This window comes from Petromyzon marinus, chromosome 7, assembly GCF_048934315.1.
Source record: "Petromyzon marinus isolate PM22_M1 ecotype Great Lakes invasive population chromosome 7, UKy_Petmar_22M1.pri1.0, whole genome shotgun sequence".
NCBI classification, from domain to species: domain Eukaryota; kingdom Metazoa; phylum Chordata; class Hyperoartia; order Petromyzontiformes; family Petromyzontidae; genus Petromyzon; species Petromyzon marinus.
Window position 1 is genome coordinate 1987874 of NC_133673.1, and position 19060 is coordinate 2006933.

Here is a 19060-nt window from a genome sequence, read left to right on the forward strand (position 1 = left end):
GGGTGCCTAAGAATATGAATTTGCTACTGATATTCGCCATATCTGTGTATCGAACTCAGGTTATGGATTCCTATTGCAGTGCACTAACCACTGCTCATCTCGTATATATGTTTTATAGTTGTGATGTTCAGCGATATATGAATAGATCAAGAAACACACGTACCATTGTCAGGCATCACAAGAAATCTCACACTCTCAGAGAGGTAATGCTCATCCAATCAATTTATTGTACAGAAAACCAATACAATTGTTTTCTCACTTTGAAGAATGTGCAGCACGAGTTTAGACCGTTACATGGTTCTTTTTTAACCTCGGTGAGCTGCAGCAAAGCATTCAGAATCGTCGGATGCAGCGCACCGACTGCATGGTGGGGCTCATTGCGCCGTACTCGCTGCACTTGCGATAGTCGCCCTTCTCCAGCAGGTACTGGCGCCCGCGGTAGTGCGGCTCCTCGTACGCCACCCAGGCGCCGTCGTGCACCCTCACAGAGTGCACCTCTCTCATGTTGAAGCGGTCGTGCAGGTGTGAGCAGTCTTCGGTCAACTCCATGGTTTGCCCACCGAAGTCATCATGCTGATACATGGTCATGCGGAAGTTGGAACTGTTTTGCTGAAAGAAGGGAAAAAAACCCCACACACAAACAGGGTTTTAGATTTAATGCGTGGTGTTTCGCAGCCAATGTTATGGTTCGTGATGGATTTTGTTTGGGGGGTTAGGCCCCGTAATGACCTCACCGGATGGTAGCCAGACAACTTCAGAAATCACATGCACACTTTGCCTGTGAGAATGTTTAATGAAACAATAATACATTGTACGTGAATACTCTGGTACACATGACAATATCATTTTTTTCATATGTCCCAGTGGTGGAGGGACTTATGACACAAATTTGGGCAGATCATTATGTGACCTTATCTAAAAAGTCATTTATGTATCAGTATTGTTAAATCTTATTTTTGTTAAACAATTGAATTTTAAAAAATAACTCGAGGGCTCTCAGCTCCTTCCAAATCAGCTTCTTGTCGTTATTGTTGGCAGTGATTTTATTTAGAAATTTATCTTGTACGTATTGGTACATTTCACCAGAAAATCCTTTGAGATGAAACGTCTCATTGCAAAGGTGTCCAGGGTGTCAATTGAAACGTACATAGCAGGCAAATATATGAAAATTTTAAATATATAACCTATACCGTATTTTATTAAAACACAGTTGCTAAACACAGGCCCACAACGCCAACCAGCCAGCAACACATTCAGTGCGACCTGAGATCGAGCCAATGTGGTGCTCAAACCAAACGCATGAACATTAAAACACCGCATAACCCCGCATGTTTGAGTATTTCAAGTTCGTTTAAATGAAAATCCAAAGGTGAAACACTTAGAAACGATCTAGATTTGAAGTTTGCGTTACTGTAGTGTAGTGAGCAGCACTACACTCTTGCTGTGGTTGTCCAACCTGATGACGGACGCTTGTGTTGTGCCCGAAACGTCGTGATTTAATTTATTTTATTTCTTTACCTACGTGACTTTACCGAAAGAACCAAAAACTTAGAAATGGTCTATGAGCAGCAACACAAATAATTGTCGACACCAAACGAAATATATCCAATAATACGGGTCTACAAATCGCTTCATGGTCTTGCCCCACCATATCTTGCCAATCCTTTATCTTTCTACGTCCCCTTGTAGCCCTCTACGTTCTCAATCTTTGCTGTCGCTCTCTCTTCCTCCTTCTTATTGCGCTCAATCCACGCTTTCGATATTTCTCTCTTCTTGCCCCCCATTCACTGGAACAAGCTTCCACATTAAGCGGTCACCTTCACTCACTCAGTTTCCGCTCACTCTCTCAAAACTCACTTATTGTTCCCTAGCTCACCTCACGACCCCTAATCCCCCACTCCCTCATAACCACGACCGTTACTGAACAACAGCATTACATGGCTACCACTCATTCCCCAATTATTCAATCCATCATTATTAACTGTCATCAATTCGCTTTCATCGAATTCACGAATCACAGATTTTTCCCCATTGCTTCATCTCATCTATTTAATTCACCGCATCTACTACCGTTACATCCACGTACGTTGTACTGTCATTAATTCTTCGTAAAGAGCCTTAGCTTAGGCGCTTTTACAAATTCCAGTATGCTGAGATATAAAGCATCAAGAAATGTCAGAAGTCATCACTCCGGACGTCACACTTTTCTTTCTGCTCCTTCCTCCTCCCCACCCCCTGTGCACTGGCCGCACGTTGGGATACTCACACCACGGATGTTTCTGCAAGAACCGATGTGGTCGTTGTACCCCATCCAGCGCTGGTACTCGGGGTACTCCCCAGGCTCCATGATGTACATGTTGCCCTTGTGGTCCGGACGCTCGTAGATGACCCAGGCGCCGCCCTCAACTCGGATCGAGTTGCAGCGGCTCAGGTTCGACGCCATGTTCATGCAGTCCTGGCTGGACTCAAAGCGGCGGCCCTTGAAGTCCCGCTCCTCGAAGAAGATGATCTGTGGTGCACAGCCGAGTGTGGGGCACACACGCCAGATTTCACGTGCCGTTAAAGGTTGTGAAGTTGCTGCTTAGTGAACTTACACGTAGAATAATAGTTTTATTAAATGTACTACATTATGTTTTATATATTACTGTACTGCCATTCAGAGGAAAGGAAATTTTCAATATTTTGACGAATTGGCTTTCCTCTGAGAAAATCTTCCGTTTCTTTTCCGTGACTGTGAAAAAGAAACCACCACAATGCTATAATGTCTACAAACACGTTCAAGTCCAATGCCAATTTAATTTTGTTTAGCCAGGTGAAAATCCTTGATGCCAGGATGAGTCTCATTTTCAAGAGTAACCTGGGCCACCGAATTCCAAAAACAAGAGCATGAAAAAACAAGTTAAACAATGAAGCAAATAGAATTAGCGAATGAAAACCCCCCAAAATGTTACTCATTTAAATTGAAATATTGTTAGTCTGATTTAGAATTCACCAACAACAGCTTCTCGCAGTGAATAGAACAAAATCTTCAGAAACAGCACTCGTGTGTTTGGGTGTGATATTAGATTGTACACACACAAATTGTATTAGTAATAGATTGAAAATGTCTGCTTATGTGTCACGTATTTACTCCGTGTCAGTTGAGACCCTGGAAACCCTTTACAAAGAGAAGTTCCATCTCGAGGGATTTCAAGGTAAAATATAACACCCAGGATTTTAACCTATGTGGCCACACTTGCAGCACAGTGTGAACCATCAGCAATGCCACGGATCCCTATTAAGAACTCAGTGAGTGAGTACTCAGTGAGTGAGTAGTTAGAGCTACAATGGTGAACGCTGTGTGATATGTGTGTGACACGCTGTACATAGGCACAGGCTCAGCTGAATTGTGGTGTATTACCAACACACCGATACTTTACCACTTTACCTTTTTCATGGTGAGGCTATGGTTATCAGCGCAGAGGAGTGCACTTAGTTGATGCTGCCGGGACACTTTATATAGGGCTGAGCATTCCCCTTTGGTGGCAATCCAATTGTCAACCTCTCACAATCTATTCATTGTTACGCTGGGTTTAGCAAACCATTGCTTATTGAGTGGTGCATCAGCAATATAAATGCTTACTTTGTACGTCTATATCGCTCGTGCAGCGAGCATCCACCGCGTGTTGAATGTTCACTCTCTGTAATTAGTCATTACGAAAATATACATCAGGAGTAAATGCTTGGATAAATAGTTCTACATTAAATGGTATAATTTGCATGAAAAAGACAAGCCCATACACCAATTGCAATATACCTATTATCTTATTCACATGGAAATATCATATAAACCGCAAACACATTAAAAAAACAAGTTTACTTGTGAGAAATTAGTTGTGGCCAGCACCTAGGCTGATTATTTTACTCTGGCATCGAATCAGCTAATCGCTTTAGACTGAATCTGTATTTGTGCGTAATGTACGTTGAAATGTACCACATAGAGTGTTTAAAACACATATATGGGCTCGGAAATGTATTTTTTTCTTGGCAAATGCTGTGATGTATATTATATAAAACAGAAGGCAGTTGATTGTTTATATTCATTTGATATAACTTGATTTGAAGCTTTCGTGACTGCAGGAATCCATACCCTTTGGTTCTTTCGGTAAAGTCACGTAGATATAAAATAAAATAAATCACGACGTTTCGGGCGAAACACAAGTATCATTTGATTCATGGTTATAGTAAGAGACCTATTAAATAACTACACTAATGTATGTACTTTTGTTAAAGGGTTAAAATGTCTTGAGTTAAAGCTTTCGTGACTGCAGGAATTCATATTCTTTGGGTCTTTCGGTAAAGTCACGTAGATAGGTTGAAAGAAAATAGCAAAAAAATTACGACGTTTCGATCGCAACACAAGCGGTCGCCATCAGTAAAAGGGGGATTAGCATCTAAAGGCAAACTGTTTATAAAGGTTTTAAATTAGCGTAGCCCAGGTGTCAGCAGCATGAGTGGGGCAGCTAATGTTAATGTAAGGGATTAAAAACGGTGTGCCTAAGCATGTAGGGGGTGCTAGATGGTGATGTAGTGAGGTGTAAGAGGTGATGGTACTCGTATAGGGTGACGACAACGCTGGTAGTGTGTTTCCACCAATTAAAGGGTTACCAAGTAATGATTGCACCTCGCTTTACACACTCACACTGTTGATGGTGGAGGTTGCTGCTAGAGGTGATGGTACTCATAGAGGGCCACGACAGCACTGGTGGTGAGCTTCCACTAATAAAAGGCTACTACTAATAGTGGTGATGGTAGAAGTGGGCAGTGATCGTCCCGGTGGTGTGCTTCCACCAATTAAAGGGCTACCAGGTCTAAAATGGTAACATTACAGCCAGTTATGACTTAAACTGGTTGATAACGTCCTTCCAGTGATTGCTAAGGTTGTACCCATCTTCTCGGTTGAAATTGTTTCTCTGTCTGTATATATGGATGGCTTCATGAACGAATCTTTGTTGATAGCTAGTGGGTTTGCAAAGTGCCTTCCATCTTAGATAAATAAATTTCGTGTGAGCCCACCGCATTAAAACAATGATCAGCCACGGCCAAGGTATTAGTCCTACTGTGTTTCAGATCTGCCTTATATTCACGAATATGGTCAGAGAGATGTCGCGTAGTTTCCCCAATGTAACTAATGCCGCAGACACAGCTTAGTTTGTAGACGCCGGGATATTGCAGATGGGATCAGATCATGAATTTTATGTACTATGTTAAATAGAACCTGGATCTGGTGTTTGCTCATGATTTTGGAAGTATTTTTGGTGACCCCTGCTATGTATGACAAAGTGATGGTTTTGATTGGGTCCTCAGATGATTCTATCCCAACGGTTTGGGTGATAGCTTTATGGATTGTGTAGTCCATTCTTCTTTAGATCTTGGTGTACATGTTCCAGTTCACTGGATAGGTGATGATGGTCGGAATTACATTGAGCTCTATGGTGTAGAGTTTTGATGGGGGAATTCTTCTGGGATGGATGGTGGTGGGAGTCAGGTTTTAGGTAGGCATCCGTATGGGTTGATTTCCTGTAGAAAGAGTGGCCCATTGCGCCATCTGATCTCTTTTCGATTGAAACATCCAAGAATGGTAGCTTGCCATCCTTTTCCACCTCCATGGTTAATTTGATGGCTGGTTGTATGGAATTGATGTGGTTGAGGAATTGGTTCAGAGCTAGGCGGTCATGTGGCCAGATAACGAACGTGTCATCTCCGTACCTCTTACACAAGGACGGACTTAGAGTGGATGCCTGGAAGGCGTCTGTCTCAAATTTTTGCTTGAAAACATTCGCTACACCCGGAGATAAGGGAGAACCCATTGGGGCACCTTTTTGTTATTATGTTTGAACCTATCTACGTGACTTTACCGAAAGACCCAAAGAATATGGTTAAAATGTCCTTTTATATTTTAAATCATGTTTAGGTAACAGCCAAAATATTGTCCCGTGTCACTTATGACCGTGATGAGTAACATTCCGATGCAATTATTGTCCTTGCAGCCTTGAGCATGCAGCAGATAGGGCAATGTGATCAGGTAGTCTGCGCGGATACAGCGAATTATGGCATCGCAGGGCCAGGAGAGATGGTGATTGCGTGGGGAGGCCTTTATCCAGCAGTAGATAGAAAATGGCATATGTTGATGTTTATTTTGCTGCTGCTGCCACAATTTAATGTTAACTGTGGATTGTGCTGCAGCCAAGAGTTATGGCACACGACGCTGCCCGTACAATGGACCCACATGAATCACTTACCCAGCATAGCAACACTGAGTACAATGTCTCAAATCCAGGGCGTTCCTGCATTGCTTTTTTACTTTAAAACTTTGCATTTTTATTATTATGTTAGCAGGTAAGCCCTACTGAGCTATATAGCTCTTTTTCAGAAGCGACCTGGATATCACAAATGATAGCTCAACTAAGTGGTTTTCATGTGAAAATGTATAGCAGCCAAATACTCTAAAGGCGTGTTGATTTATAATGTGGAGGGGAAAAACATGGATAACCCAGAGAAATATTCGTGACCACATGGAGAACAGGCAAACTCTAAATGTACAGAACCCACGAGCTCCTGTATACTAGGCGAAGTAGTCAAAATCCCACCTGCACAATCACGGGTGATGTAATAAAAACGAATGCTTGTTTTTCAATTCACAAATACAGTACGTAGAAAAACTAATTTCACGACGACAGGGAAGCGTTAACGCGAAATCTCACAGAGAACTCTTATTATGATCATTAGTATGATTATTATTATCATTATCATCATTATTCGTACGACCGCTGGCAGGTACGCCACGGGATTGACATTGTGGAGACCAAGAACTCACTGATACGACTCTGTGTGAGTCTATGTAGTCTCTGTGTGAGTCTGTGAGGTCTCCATGCGAGTATGTAGCGTCTCTGTGTTAGTATGTGGGGTCTCTGTGTTAGTCTGTGGGGTCTCCGTGTGAGTCTGTGTGGTGTCTGTGTGAGTCTGTGGGGTTTCTATGTGAGTCTGTGGGGTCTCTAGGTCTGTGGGGTCTCTGTGTGGGTCTGTGCCGTCTCTGTTTGTGTCTGTGGGAAAACACCCTACCTACCATTATCGTAGATGACACATTCGTCATCTGGCCACATGGCCTGTCAGCACTGAGCCCATCTGAAGACGAATGCTTGTGTTGTGATTGAAACGTCGTAAGCTATATTTTTTTCCACATTAAAGAACCAAAAAGTGCCAATATTAATGAATGATGCCATTCCAAAAGACGTTACAGGGAAACATTAGGCGCAGCCACGATTGACTGTACATATTTGCAAAGTCAATCGTTACGTGGTGCCACGACCGTGGAGCAACTTCCGCAAGCGCCACGATTCCCTCCCGGTTCCCACACTAAACACACACCCACATGCAGCGCACCCACGTAGTGTCCTGGCGGGGGATTGCCTGGCACATCCGGTTTTAATCAGAACGGCCCCAAGAAGGAGAGTCCCACAGTTTCCCAGTGCCAGGAGATTGGCGGACCATCACAGGACAGGTTATATTGCGGTGCCCCTAAATTGGCTTAAAATTGTAAAGGTTCACTGGGCCAACCGCAATAAGTTATTCACGACATTGGGAGAGGCTGAGGGTGGAATATTAGGCAAAAAGAGGAGACCCGTAGACTAGAACTACTCGGCACAGGAGAACGATGGGTGGGCGGAGCGACAGCACTCCCCCATGGGAAAAGAAATAAAAAGGACCAGCAGCACAGGTAAGCCACCGATTGGCTGCACGGTACAACGTCACCCTGGGCCTTTGAAGTTTAGAGCATAAAAAGAGGAGCCAGGGACGATTTCGCTCTCTTGGCTTCAACCTCCAGGCGGTCAAGACCCTCTCCCTGCCGTCCTGCCTCTTCGAGCCGCTCACAGCATTTGTGTGATGCCAGCGAGTGCTGCTGCAAGACAGTGATAGGTCAAGTCTTCCCTCGTCCTCCTCCCTCTGACTTTCTCAGCGTCCGTGGGATGCTGCGAGTCCAGCTTCGAGGTACGTGGTAGGACGTTTGTGTGACTGGTTTCAAAGTCAGAGTTAGGCAAGGCTCTCGCGAAATATTCCACCTCCATGTAGTGTGTAATTGAGCCGTTAATAAACATTAGTTCAAAGTATCGGTGCTGTGTGATATCTGTGTGTATGGGTAGAACCTCGGCGTGGTTTATGCGATTTGTGTGTGGCACGACTGCGCCGGGAGATGCTGTGTACGAGAGAGCTGGCGAGGGGCTGCAGCGTCGGCGCCGTGTTGGTAATTTAAGCGCATGTGTGAGGCGCGCTTGTATTAAAACATACACGACCACCGACGCGTTTTGCACACACGCGCGCGTGGAACCTCACATATGCTAAAGATAATGGCTGTACGAACGCGCAAGCCTTACAACAGCTGAATATGCATTTGGATGGGCTGCCAGCCGACTTTCTTGAAGCGCTACCTGGAAGTGCGCAAGCGCAGTGGGGGGAACTAATACGCCGACTTGACCAACGCTTCGGTGCGTGCAATGAGGAGGAAGCGAAGGTGGCATTAGATGCGCGCTCAGGATATGCTGCGGAAATCATTGAGGACCTCGCAGCCGCGAAGGTCCAGCGATATCTGACTGGCACCTCGTGGTGACAGCCAGATGTGAGCTGCGCCTGCCTCCCATTTAACTCCCTTGCTGAGCGTGCACGTGCATGCGAGAGACTCGCTAATGAGCGCGCAGTTCCGAGGGTTGAGACGGGAGCCCGCCATCGTGAGCCTTCTTCCAGAGGAGAAGCTCGCGAAGATGGTAAGGGGGTGGGGGGGGGGGGCGAGGGAGCCTCCAGGACCCCGTGAGACAACCCCGGGATGGGTATCAGGGATACAGACTGGCATAGGAGATATAGCCGGCGATGTGACCCATTTGCGCGGGGAAGTGAACCAGGTAAGCGAGCAGGTGACCCAAGCAAGCGAGTAGGTGACCCCAGTATGCGGGGAAGTGACCAAATTGCAGTCCACAATGGAGGAAGTCCAAGCTGAGGTGGGTGGGCTACGCTCCACGGTAGGGAGGCTGACCGGGCGGGTGTCTCAGTTAGAGGCAGAGCTCGAGCAGATGCATATCTGGTGGGGGAAGAGGGAGTGGGCAGGGGACCTCCTACGGAGTTGCCACCCTTCCCCGGGCATGTTATCTATGCAACCGTCGGGGACATCTCTTGAGAGACTGTCCCCAGATCGCCTGCTCTAGACACACACCAGGGTTAAAAGCCAACACCCCCTACAGAGTGGATGAACTAGGGGTGCAATCGACATGGTCCCAACACAAATAGGCAATAATGGTGAGCGAGTGATCCCCACGCAGATTCCAACACCCAAGGACGCGGTGACTGTGGGCGACTGGCTGCAGGAGCTGGTGGCAGGAATCACGGGTGCCTGGTCGCTGGTGGAAGGGCAGGTAATCGGGTGGCGTACCCTGATTCTGTTGGACACGGGGGCGGTAGCCTCGCTCATGATCGCAGCACACTGCAACGTGGTCGGGGTTGCCTAAAGGCCCCGGACCGTACGCTGCACACTGCGAGTGGAGCTGGGATGGGACTGCTGGGGAGGGTCACCCTGGAGGTCTGTCTCGGACACCAGGTGTGTGACCAAGAATTCTAGGTCGAGAGTGTTGTGCCACGAGTGTATTGCAGGTATCGACCTCCTGGAAAAGTTGGGGCTCAATATACAGCCCCACCAGTGATGCACCACCGTGGAAGGTAGCAGGGAGCGGATTCCGTTCCTGCAACAAGAGCCGGATCGCTGTTCCGGGAGTTCAGAATCCATAAGAACCAAACCACGGCATGCCACCCCCAGGCAAATGGTATGGTTGAGTGCATGAACCAGACCTTAGCTGGGAAGCTCAAACATATGGCAGCCGCCAATCAGCAGGATTGGGATGAACACCTCCCCTATGCTCTTTTCACCTACACCACCACGGTGCACACCTCCACACAGGCAGACCTCCTTCCTAATGATGTTTGGTCGGGAGTCTCGCCTACCAGCATATCTGTTGATCAGCGTGCCCCCACCACAACCAGAGGAAGGGAGCCAGCCCGTGGAGCACCTAATGGGGACCCTGTTGGTAGGCCCGTGGCCGGGCCTACCAACAGGGGGAGGCTGCACATCTGCAGCAAGAGCGGGGCGCCTTCCCCCTTGTGGAGCCCCCCTTCTATTCAGCAGGCTATAAGGTATGGCTGCATACCCCACGCATAGGGGCCCGACAGGTGGGGAAGCTGACCACCTACTTGCGCGGACCCTGGACCATGGTGCCGCAGATCTCCACCTGGATGGTACTGATCCGAGATAGGGAGAGGGGCCGAGAGATGGTGGTCAATGTCCACCAATTAAACTGTAGAGGGCGGCCGTGGCGGGGGAGGCACCCACCCTTCGGGTACCCAGAAACCCCGGAGCCCCCGCACCCCCCATGCCCTCCGTACCCGATGGCTTCATGCCGTACATGGGCCCCGCTGGGCCCCAGTTCTCAGCGAACCCCGGCCTGGTAAGGAGGCGACGGGGGCAGCTGCACTTAAATCCTTCCGCCCCTGAGTTTGTTTCCCAGCCAGCAGACGCCTTAGGATTGGAGGATCCTCTGGAATGGAGTAGGAGATCGCCAGAGGAGCCTCGGACAGCTCAACTACCGCCCACGAAACCGGCAACAAGGGCCGGGCAAGTGCCATGGAGTCCCCGGCGCTTCTTGGTTGGAGCGACCCAGTCAGCCTGGGACGGGGACGGACACCTCGGGGGGCTATGTGGTGCCACGACCGTGGAACAACTCCGCAAGCGCCACGATTCCCTCCCGGCCCCCGAACTAAGCCCACACCCATATGCAGCGCACCCACGTAGTGTCCTGCCAGGGGATTGCCTGGCACATCGGGTTTTAATCAGAAGGGCCCCTAAAGGGAGAGTCCCACAGTTTCCCAGTGCCAGGAGATTGACCGACCATCACAGGACAAGGTACATTGCGGTGCCCCTAAATTGGCTTCAAATTGTATGGGCGTAGAAGGAAAAGGTTCACTGGGCCAACCGCAATATGTTATTCACGACATTGGAAGAGGCTGAGGGTGGAATATTAGGCAAAAAAAGCAGACCCGTAGACTAGAACTACTGTGCACGGGAGAATAATGGGTGGGCGGAGCTGCAGCACTCCCCCATGGGAGAAGAAATAAAAAGGAGTGGCAGCACAGGTAAGCCACCGATTGGCTGCACGGTACGACGTCACCCTGGGCCTTTGAAGTTTTGAGCATAAAAATAGGAGCCAGGGGACGATGTTGCTCTCTTGGCTTCAACCTCCAGAACAACGTCTGCAGACACTCATCGACCACCTTGCCAATGCCTGCAACAACTTTGGCCTGACGATCAGTCTGAAAAAGACCAATGTCATGGGCCAGGATGTCAGAGACACCCCTTCCATAGACATTGGCAGCTACACCCTGGAAGTCGTTCAGGACTTCACCTACTTTGGTTCCACCATCACCTGCAATCTGTCCCTTGTCACAGAGATTGACAAGTGCATTGGGAAGGCGTCTACAGTACAGGTGTATCGGGCCTGCATACTTAGCACCCTCCTCTATTGGTCTGAGTCCTGGACAACATACGCCCATCAATAACATCGACTAAACACATTCCACCTCCCATGTCTCAGGCGCATCCTTGGTATCAAATGGAAAGATCGCATTCCCAACACCTCAGTCTTCAACTTGGCCAACATTCCCAGCATGTACTTTCTACTCAGTCAGAGGCGCCTGAGATGGCTTGGACACGTGCCCCACATGCAGGATGGCAGAATACCCAAGCATGTCTTGTACTGAAAGCTGGCATCAGGCATACGGGTCACTGTTCACCCAGTCCTGCACTTCAAAGATGTCTATAATCGGGACATGAAGAGCAGCGACATCAACCCAAATGACTGGGAGAAAACTGCCGGCGACCAACTCAGCTGGCAGCAGGCTATGAAAACAGGCCTCAGGAGAGGCGAGGAGAAAAGACACACTGCTTGGCAGACCAAGAGGTAGCAACATAAAGAAAAAGCAACAAACACCTCTGGAGCTGCCACCGCATTCACTTGAAATTGCTGTGGCAAAGATTGTCACTCAAGGATTGGCCTACTAAGTCATTCTAGGCGCTGCAAAACCTACAGCTGACCAGGTAAGGCATAAAAGAATTGTCTCTCGAGACACAAAGGCCTATTATTGATTGTGTGTTAGTCGATGTGTGTGCATGGCTCCATGTCAGTGTGTAAGTCACTGTGTGTGTGTGTCGATTTGTGTCAGTCAATGTGTGTGTGTACGTCAATGTGTATGTTTGTGTGTGAGTCAATATGTGTGTGTGTTAGTCCATATGTGTGTGTAAGTCCATGTGTGTGTGTTTTCGTCAATATGTGTGTGTGTGTAAGTGCATATGTGTGCCGGGAAAGGTCCTGGCAAGGATTATTCAACATCGCCTTGCCAGGCACGCTGAGGAGAGGCTTGCGGAGCCCCAATGTGGTTTCAGGAAAGGGCGGTCCTGCACAGATGCCATATTTTCTGTCCGTCTGCTACAGCAGTGGTGTAGGGAATTCCAACAAGACCTACATCTCTGCTTTATTGACCTGGTCAAGGCCTATTATACCATCAGTAGGCCTGGGCTCTGGGTTGTTCTTCGTGCTTTTGGAGTACCTGACCCTCTGCTCACGATCATTAAGGACCTTCATGATGGTGAGCGGGCCCGAGTAAAACTACGTGGCCGGGAGTCAGAGCCATTTCCTGTTAACCTTGGAGTGCGACAGGGATGTCCTCTGGCTCCCACATTATTTAACATCTATTTTGGCCACATAGTTCGTGAAGCCTTCAATAGCTGTACCTGTGGAATCTCCATATGGTACAGATATAATGGGAGGCTGATCGATGCCCGAGTGCGGTCAAGGGATGGCTCCCTATTGCTCAACCACGTTATGTATGCTGATGATTTGGTAATAGCTGCACATTCAGAGGAGGAGTTGGAGACGCTGCTGCTGAGACTGGAGCGTGCCACTAAGAGGTGGGGCCTTACCATCAGCCCCACCAAAACTAAGCACCTGCCTGGGTATTTTGTACCATCGGACAATCCATCCCCACAACTCCCAATCGGTGATGGGGCAGTTGTGGAGAGAGTGGAGAGTTTCCCATACCTGGGCAGTGTGCTTATGATTGGCTCCAGTTTAACAGCAGAGGTCTCACTCCGAATCAGTCGAGCGGCAATATTTTTTCATCGGTTGCGTAACGCTGTGTGGAAGCTACCTGGTCTGTCGCTCCGCACTAAGCTTCAGGTCTTTTCAGCCACGGTCATTCCCTTCTCTACGCGTGCGAAACGTGGACCCCCCTAATGGAATATCTTCGCCAGTTAGAAACATTTAGGATGGCCTGCCTATGATCCATCCTGGGTTTAACCAGACTGGATTGTGTGAGGAGCTCAAAAATCCTTGAAAGATCTGGGCAAAGTCCCATTGGTGAGCTCCTCCGGCGGGGAAGGCTGCGATGGCTGGATCATGTAGCCCGCATGCCCAGCCACCGCATGCCGAAACAGCTTTTGTTCGGCTGGATTGAGGGGGCTAAGCGGGCATGGCACGGGCTAGAGAAGAGATGGAGTAATGTGGTACAGGAAGACGTGGAGCTGAGTGGACTTGCTGATGACTGGTACCAGCGGTGTCAAGATCGGCCTCTGTGGAGGAGGCTCGTGAAGGATGCTACTGGGCATTTGGAGGTAGTCGCCCTCCAACAACAACGGAGGGCGGAGGAGCGACGCTCAAAACAACGAGCGGAGCGCCGGTTGGCTAAAGCACAGCAGGTTGGCACAGTAGGGGGCACAGGTGGTGCATCAGCCAGTCATCTCAGTCAGTGAGACCCGTGGCACCTGGGTCTGCCCCGTGACCTCCTGCCAGCAGGCGTTCGACACTTCACGTGGCCTCAGGGTGCACATAGCCTGGCACAAGCGTCGTGGTGACGTCACTGCCACTTAGTGGCGAATGGCGGTTGTTGTTGATGTGTGCTTAGGTCGATGTGTGTGTGAGTGTCTAAGTATGTGTGTGTGCGACTCGCTGTATGTGTGTACGTCAATTTGTGTGTGTACCTCCATGAGTGTGTATCTAAAGTGGATATCTGTGTGTGAGTCCATATGCGTGTGTGTGTGTAAGTCGATGTCTTTGTGTGTGTGGGTCAATGTCTGTGTGTGTCGGTCGATGTGTGTGTCTGTCTTTTTCGCCCGGTCAACACCGGGTTCTTACCGCTAGTTTATAATAATTGAAGATAAAATAGTCAGTATTTTCACAGAAAAATTAGTGAATATTTAAATGTAATGATATTAAAAAAAAATTGATGTAAGAGATAATTTATTTTGTCAGTTTAAGAATCCATTCGAAATTGAGAGGAATAGAAATAACTTTAATCGCTCTGACAGCTACAGGCTTAGTGCGGCTTGGAAGTGTATTATGAAATAATACATATTACAATTCCTTATAGGGGAAACACATACTAATTAACGGATTATTAACGTAGCATATAATCACAATAACACACATTACAACTAATTACTAATCTACAACTCATTACTAATCATAACCATTGACTGATTACCAATCGATTATATACTTATAATACCCCCCCCCCCCGCCTCAAATCACTGCACCTGAATTGAGTTAAATGATGACGTCACCCTGCTGCTCTATTTAAGGCCGGGAGCAAGCGAGGGCTTTACCATTCTGGCGAATTGCCCGATGAGGCTGGAGGTAATCACCAGCGAAACCCGTTCCTGTTCCTGTTCTTCCTGAAGCACCACTGCGGCACTCGTCGGCGTCCCGTGGACTCTCCAGCCACCCCGGGGTTTGCGAGGGCCCCAGGCCGGGCGGTCTGGGGTGGCCTTGCTGCCGGAGGGTGGGGGAGCCACGCACGCTGCGGGGGGAGGTGATCCCACTGCAATGAGCATGGAGACGGCGGGGAAGGAGACGGAGGCGCGGCTTACGCCACGGACTATGGAGGGTGCGCGGGGAGCTGAGAGTGACCTGAGGAACAGCGCGGGCTCGTCTGGAGCGGGGGAGGTGTTGGGTGAGGTGCAACATGGGAAGGGCGTGGAGAGGGTAGATGGGACGGAGAGAATGAGGAGGGAGGAGAGAAGAGAACGAGGGGAAGCGCCGGGAGGAAGGGGAGGGAGGGCCCCGGAGCAGAGTGGGGAGGAAGGGGAGGGAGGGCCCCGGAGCAGAGTGGGGAGGAAGGAGTAGGAGGGAGACCAGCAACACAGGGGCCGTGGGAGGGGCAGTGGAGGGAAAGGACTGCGAATGCTGGCCCAGTGGGAGCGGGGAGACCCACCGGAGGAGCGGGGAGGTGGGGCAGTGGAGCTGGAGCGAGCCTGACGCCGACGCATGCCAGGAGGCACAACTGCGTGAGGGTAGAATTCAAGGATGACGTGGAAGAGGTGACCCTGGACAGAACAACTTTCATAAGGACGGTGATGCTCGGGCTGCTGTGGGTGGAGGCGGCGGACCTCTACTGTCTGATGGCTCTGCCGGGGGGGAGAGCGTTTGACGTGAGTTTTAACTCAAATTTTCTGCTACAGAACTTCCTCACCTGTTTCGAGGAGAGGGCGGGGAGAAGTCCCTGACTTCCATGAGGACGCGACTGCTATCAGACCTGGAAACGAAGGTGGTAACCGTATTCCTATACAATGAGGTGCTACCCGACCAGGATGTGGAGGTGTGGCTGAGGCAGCACTGTGTGTTGTTGTCGGGCTGCAAGAGGGTGCAGGACGCGGCGGGGATATGGACGGGGGCCAGGCAGTGGAGGGTGCGCCTGAAGACGGAGGGGGGGGTCACTGAGGCACATCCCGAGCGCTCTGAACATTGGTGGGAACAAGGGCTACGTATTATATATGCGGGCCAACCCAAATTGTGTAGGAGGTGTGGGAGAAGGGGGCACCTGGCGGCAGCGTGCGAGGCACGGATTTGTTATAGGTGCAAGGCACTGGACCATACGGTGGAGGAATGCGGGGAGGTGGCCCGTTGCAACCTCTGTGGAAGCAGTGGGCACCTGTATAGGTCCTGCCCAGAGTCTTATGCCAACAAGGTGCAGGCATACCGGAATGGACAAGCAGGGGAGGTGGAGAAGAAGACGGCCGGACGGGAATCGGACTGGGGGCAGGGTGGGGAAGAAGGAGGAGAGGCGGAGGAACCATGACCCCCCGGGGAGGGTGAGGGGACCTGTGGGGAGGGAAATAATACCACCACTGGAGGGGGAGGGGGTGAAGGAGGGGAGGGGAGACGGGGAAGAAGACCCGGGAACCCCAGTGGGGGACTGGGCGGAGGTGATGGACGAGAAGGAGGGCGAGGAGGAGCAGCGGGTGGAGGAAGGTGCGGACGGAGCATGGGAGGAAACGGCCGGGAGAAAGAGGAAGCTGGATAGAGCCCTGAAAGGGACTGCCCCCCAGCACGACACGGGCCTTTCAGGCTTCTCGCCGGACACAAAGGAGTCTGGATGGAGGAGGGCGGAGGTGGGAGGGACGACTGAACCGGAGGAAGCCCCGGAGGTTGAAGGAGAGGAAAAAAGTGAGGGAGAATTCGGGCAAGGGCGGATGGGGGGAGCGAGCAGTGGAATCGGACACAGAATAAAGCACGCCTCGGCATGGATATTTCCGTGGCGTCTATAAACGTGAGAGGGATGAAGGAAAAGGGAAGGAGGGGGGCAATCATGACCTTGTTGGAGACCACTAGAAGAGACGTGATCTTCCTCCAAGAATGCCACTTACCGTATACCCTGGGTTCGAAAACCTTGCTGGAGGATTGGAATGGCCACTACGTTTGGTCGGGTAGTAATGGGAACCGATGTACCGGCGTGGTCACCCTCCTAGGCAGGAGGGAAATGAGGTTGGAAGGAACCCAGGAGGTGATACCGGGCCGGCTCCTCAGCGTGGATGTATCCTGCCAAGGCGTGGAGTTTCGATTGATAAACGTGTACGCCCCGGTACGGTGCATGGACAGGACTGAGGTGTGGGAGAGCTTGGCGGCCCTATTGACCACCACGCGACAAGTCATCATGGGGGGGGGGGTGATTTTAACTACCCGATGTACTTGGCGGACCTGGTATTGGTGAAGGGGAGGAGGAAACTAGACTCTTCCTCCAGGAAATTGAAAGAGTTGATGGAGGACCTTGGGATGGTAGACACGTTCAGGAAGGTGCACGGTGCACGGCCAGGGTTTACATGGTCAGATAAGAGTGGGGGAACACAGTCGCGGATTGACTTTATTTTCGTCTCTGCCAGGGTGGAAGTGGGAAGTGCGGGGGTGGAGCCTTTTCCACTCTCTGACCAGAAAATTGTAGTGGCGGGGCTCGGGGATCCCAGGTGGGGCGAGGAGGGGGAAGGGAGTTTGGAAAATGAATGTGGGCCTGTTGGAGGACCACAAGGTGGTGGGAGATTTTGTACAAAAGAACAAAAGCTGGAAGACATTGCAGAATTGTTTCCCCACGAGGGTGAAATGGTGGGGCCAGGTAAAGGATAGGATAAAAGCGTTCTTTCAGCATCATAGTAGGAGGAAGGGAGTGGGTAGGGAATTGAGGCAATGGAATAATAGGTTAGAGAAAATGTACAGGCTGTTAGAGCTAGGGTTCCCGATGGGGGAAAGGATAGGGGAGTTGAAAGGGAGAGTAGCTTCAGCATTGGAAAGAAGGGCTGGGCAGTTAGTGTACAGAGCGAGGGTCAGGGCAACAGAGGAAGGGGAAAGATGTACAAGGTTTTTCCTTAAAGCAGGTAGGGAGGGGGATAATGCAATGAGGGAGTTGGTGTGCCCTACCAGGGGCAGACAGACGACGACGGTAGGGATGATAAGTGTAGCAGAGGATTTCTATAGGGAGTTGTATGAGAGGAAAGGGATAAATGGGGAGAGGCGGGAGGAGCTGCTGGGGGCATTGGGGAAGAGGGTTGGGAATCCGGAGGCGCTAGAGGGAGTGATTCGACAGGAAGAAGTGGAAGAGGCGGTAATGGGGTTGAATAAGAACAGAACCCCAGGCCCGGACAGGATCCCAGCAGACTTCTATATCAAATTCTGGGAGCTCCTGAAGGAGGACATAATGCAAATTTGTAGGGAAACTCTGGAGGAGGGACGGGTGCCGGACGACATGCGGGAGGGCCTGGTCACGTTGATTTATAAAGGGAAGGGGGACGTAAGGACCTAGGAAGTTGGAGGCCGATAACCCTCCTGAATGCGGACTACAAAGTCTTGGCAAGGATAGTCGCGGGGCGACTGGGGAAGGTGGTGGGTGAGGTGGTGGGGCCGGACCAGACATGCGCGGTCCCGGGTAGGAGGATCACGGATTCCTTGGTGGTCTTCAGGGAGGCGATAGAAGGCGAGAGAGAGAGGGGGTGCCCCTTGGGGATCCTGAGCCTGGACTTGGACAAGGCTTTCGACCGTTTCTCACATGAATATATGCTGGCGGTGATGGCAAGGATGGGAGTGTGTGGGCCCCTGGTGGAGAGGGTGGCTCGACTCTATGGGGGGCTCAGAGCTAGACTCCTGATAAATGGGGAACGTTCCGGGATCATTAGAGTAGGGTCCGGGGTACGGCAGGGATGCCCGATGTCCCCAGTCCTATTTGTTACGTGTATGGAGCCTCTGGTGCAGATAATAATAGATGACCAGAGGATTAGGGGGGTGCTAATACCGGGGAGCAAGGAGCAGGGGGTAACCCTGTATATGGACGACGTGGCCGTGCTATGCAGGGACATTGTATCGGTATGGAGGGCAATGGAGGGGACAGGGAGGTTCTGCGCGGCCTCCGGTTTGAAGGTTAGCGTGGGGAAAAGTGAGTTGATGGTTTTTGGAGACTCGAGGCTGTTCGAGGGTCGGCCGCCAGAACTGAGTCTGCAAACAGAGGACATGAAGGTGCTAGGGGTGTCCTTCTGTAGGGATAAAAGGGCAAGGAAGGCAAAGGGCTGTCTGGGTAAGTGGGCAGGGAGGCGGCTCACGATGGCCGGCAGGATTATGGTGGTGAAGACGGAAATATTACCAACTCTAAACTACTTGGCGCAGGTTTTCCCACC

At 50.3% G+C, this 19060-nt stretch overlaps 1 protein-coding gene across 1 annotated transcript; it reads right to left on the reverse strand.

The window, feature by feature from the left end:
- Positions 1-204: 204 nt before the first annotated feature.
- On the reverse strand, positions 205-3488 carry LOC142924010 (gamma-crystallin S-like). Its single transcript, XM_076065205.1, has 3 exons — positions 3428-3488; positions 2267-2509; positions 205-609 (listed from the first exon to the last, which is right to left on the reverse strand). The coding sequence occupies exons 1-3, from the start codon at positions 3434-3436 to the stop codon at positions 334-336; spliced, it is 528 nt and encodes a 175-aa protein (XP_075921320.1). The 5' UTR covers positions 3437-3488; the 3' UTR covers positions 205-333.
- Between the last annotated feature and the right edge of the window lie 15572 nt (positions 3489-19060).

Excerpts from the sequence above, each read along its gene's own strand:
- LOC142924010 (XM_076065205.1), bottom strand. Across the intron at positions 610-2,266 it reads CTTGCAGAAACATCCGTGGT|CAAAACAGTTCCAACTTCCG; the intron begins GTGAGTATCCCA and ends CCCTTCTTTCAG.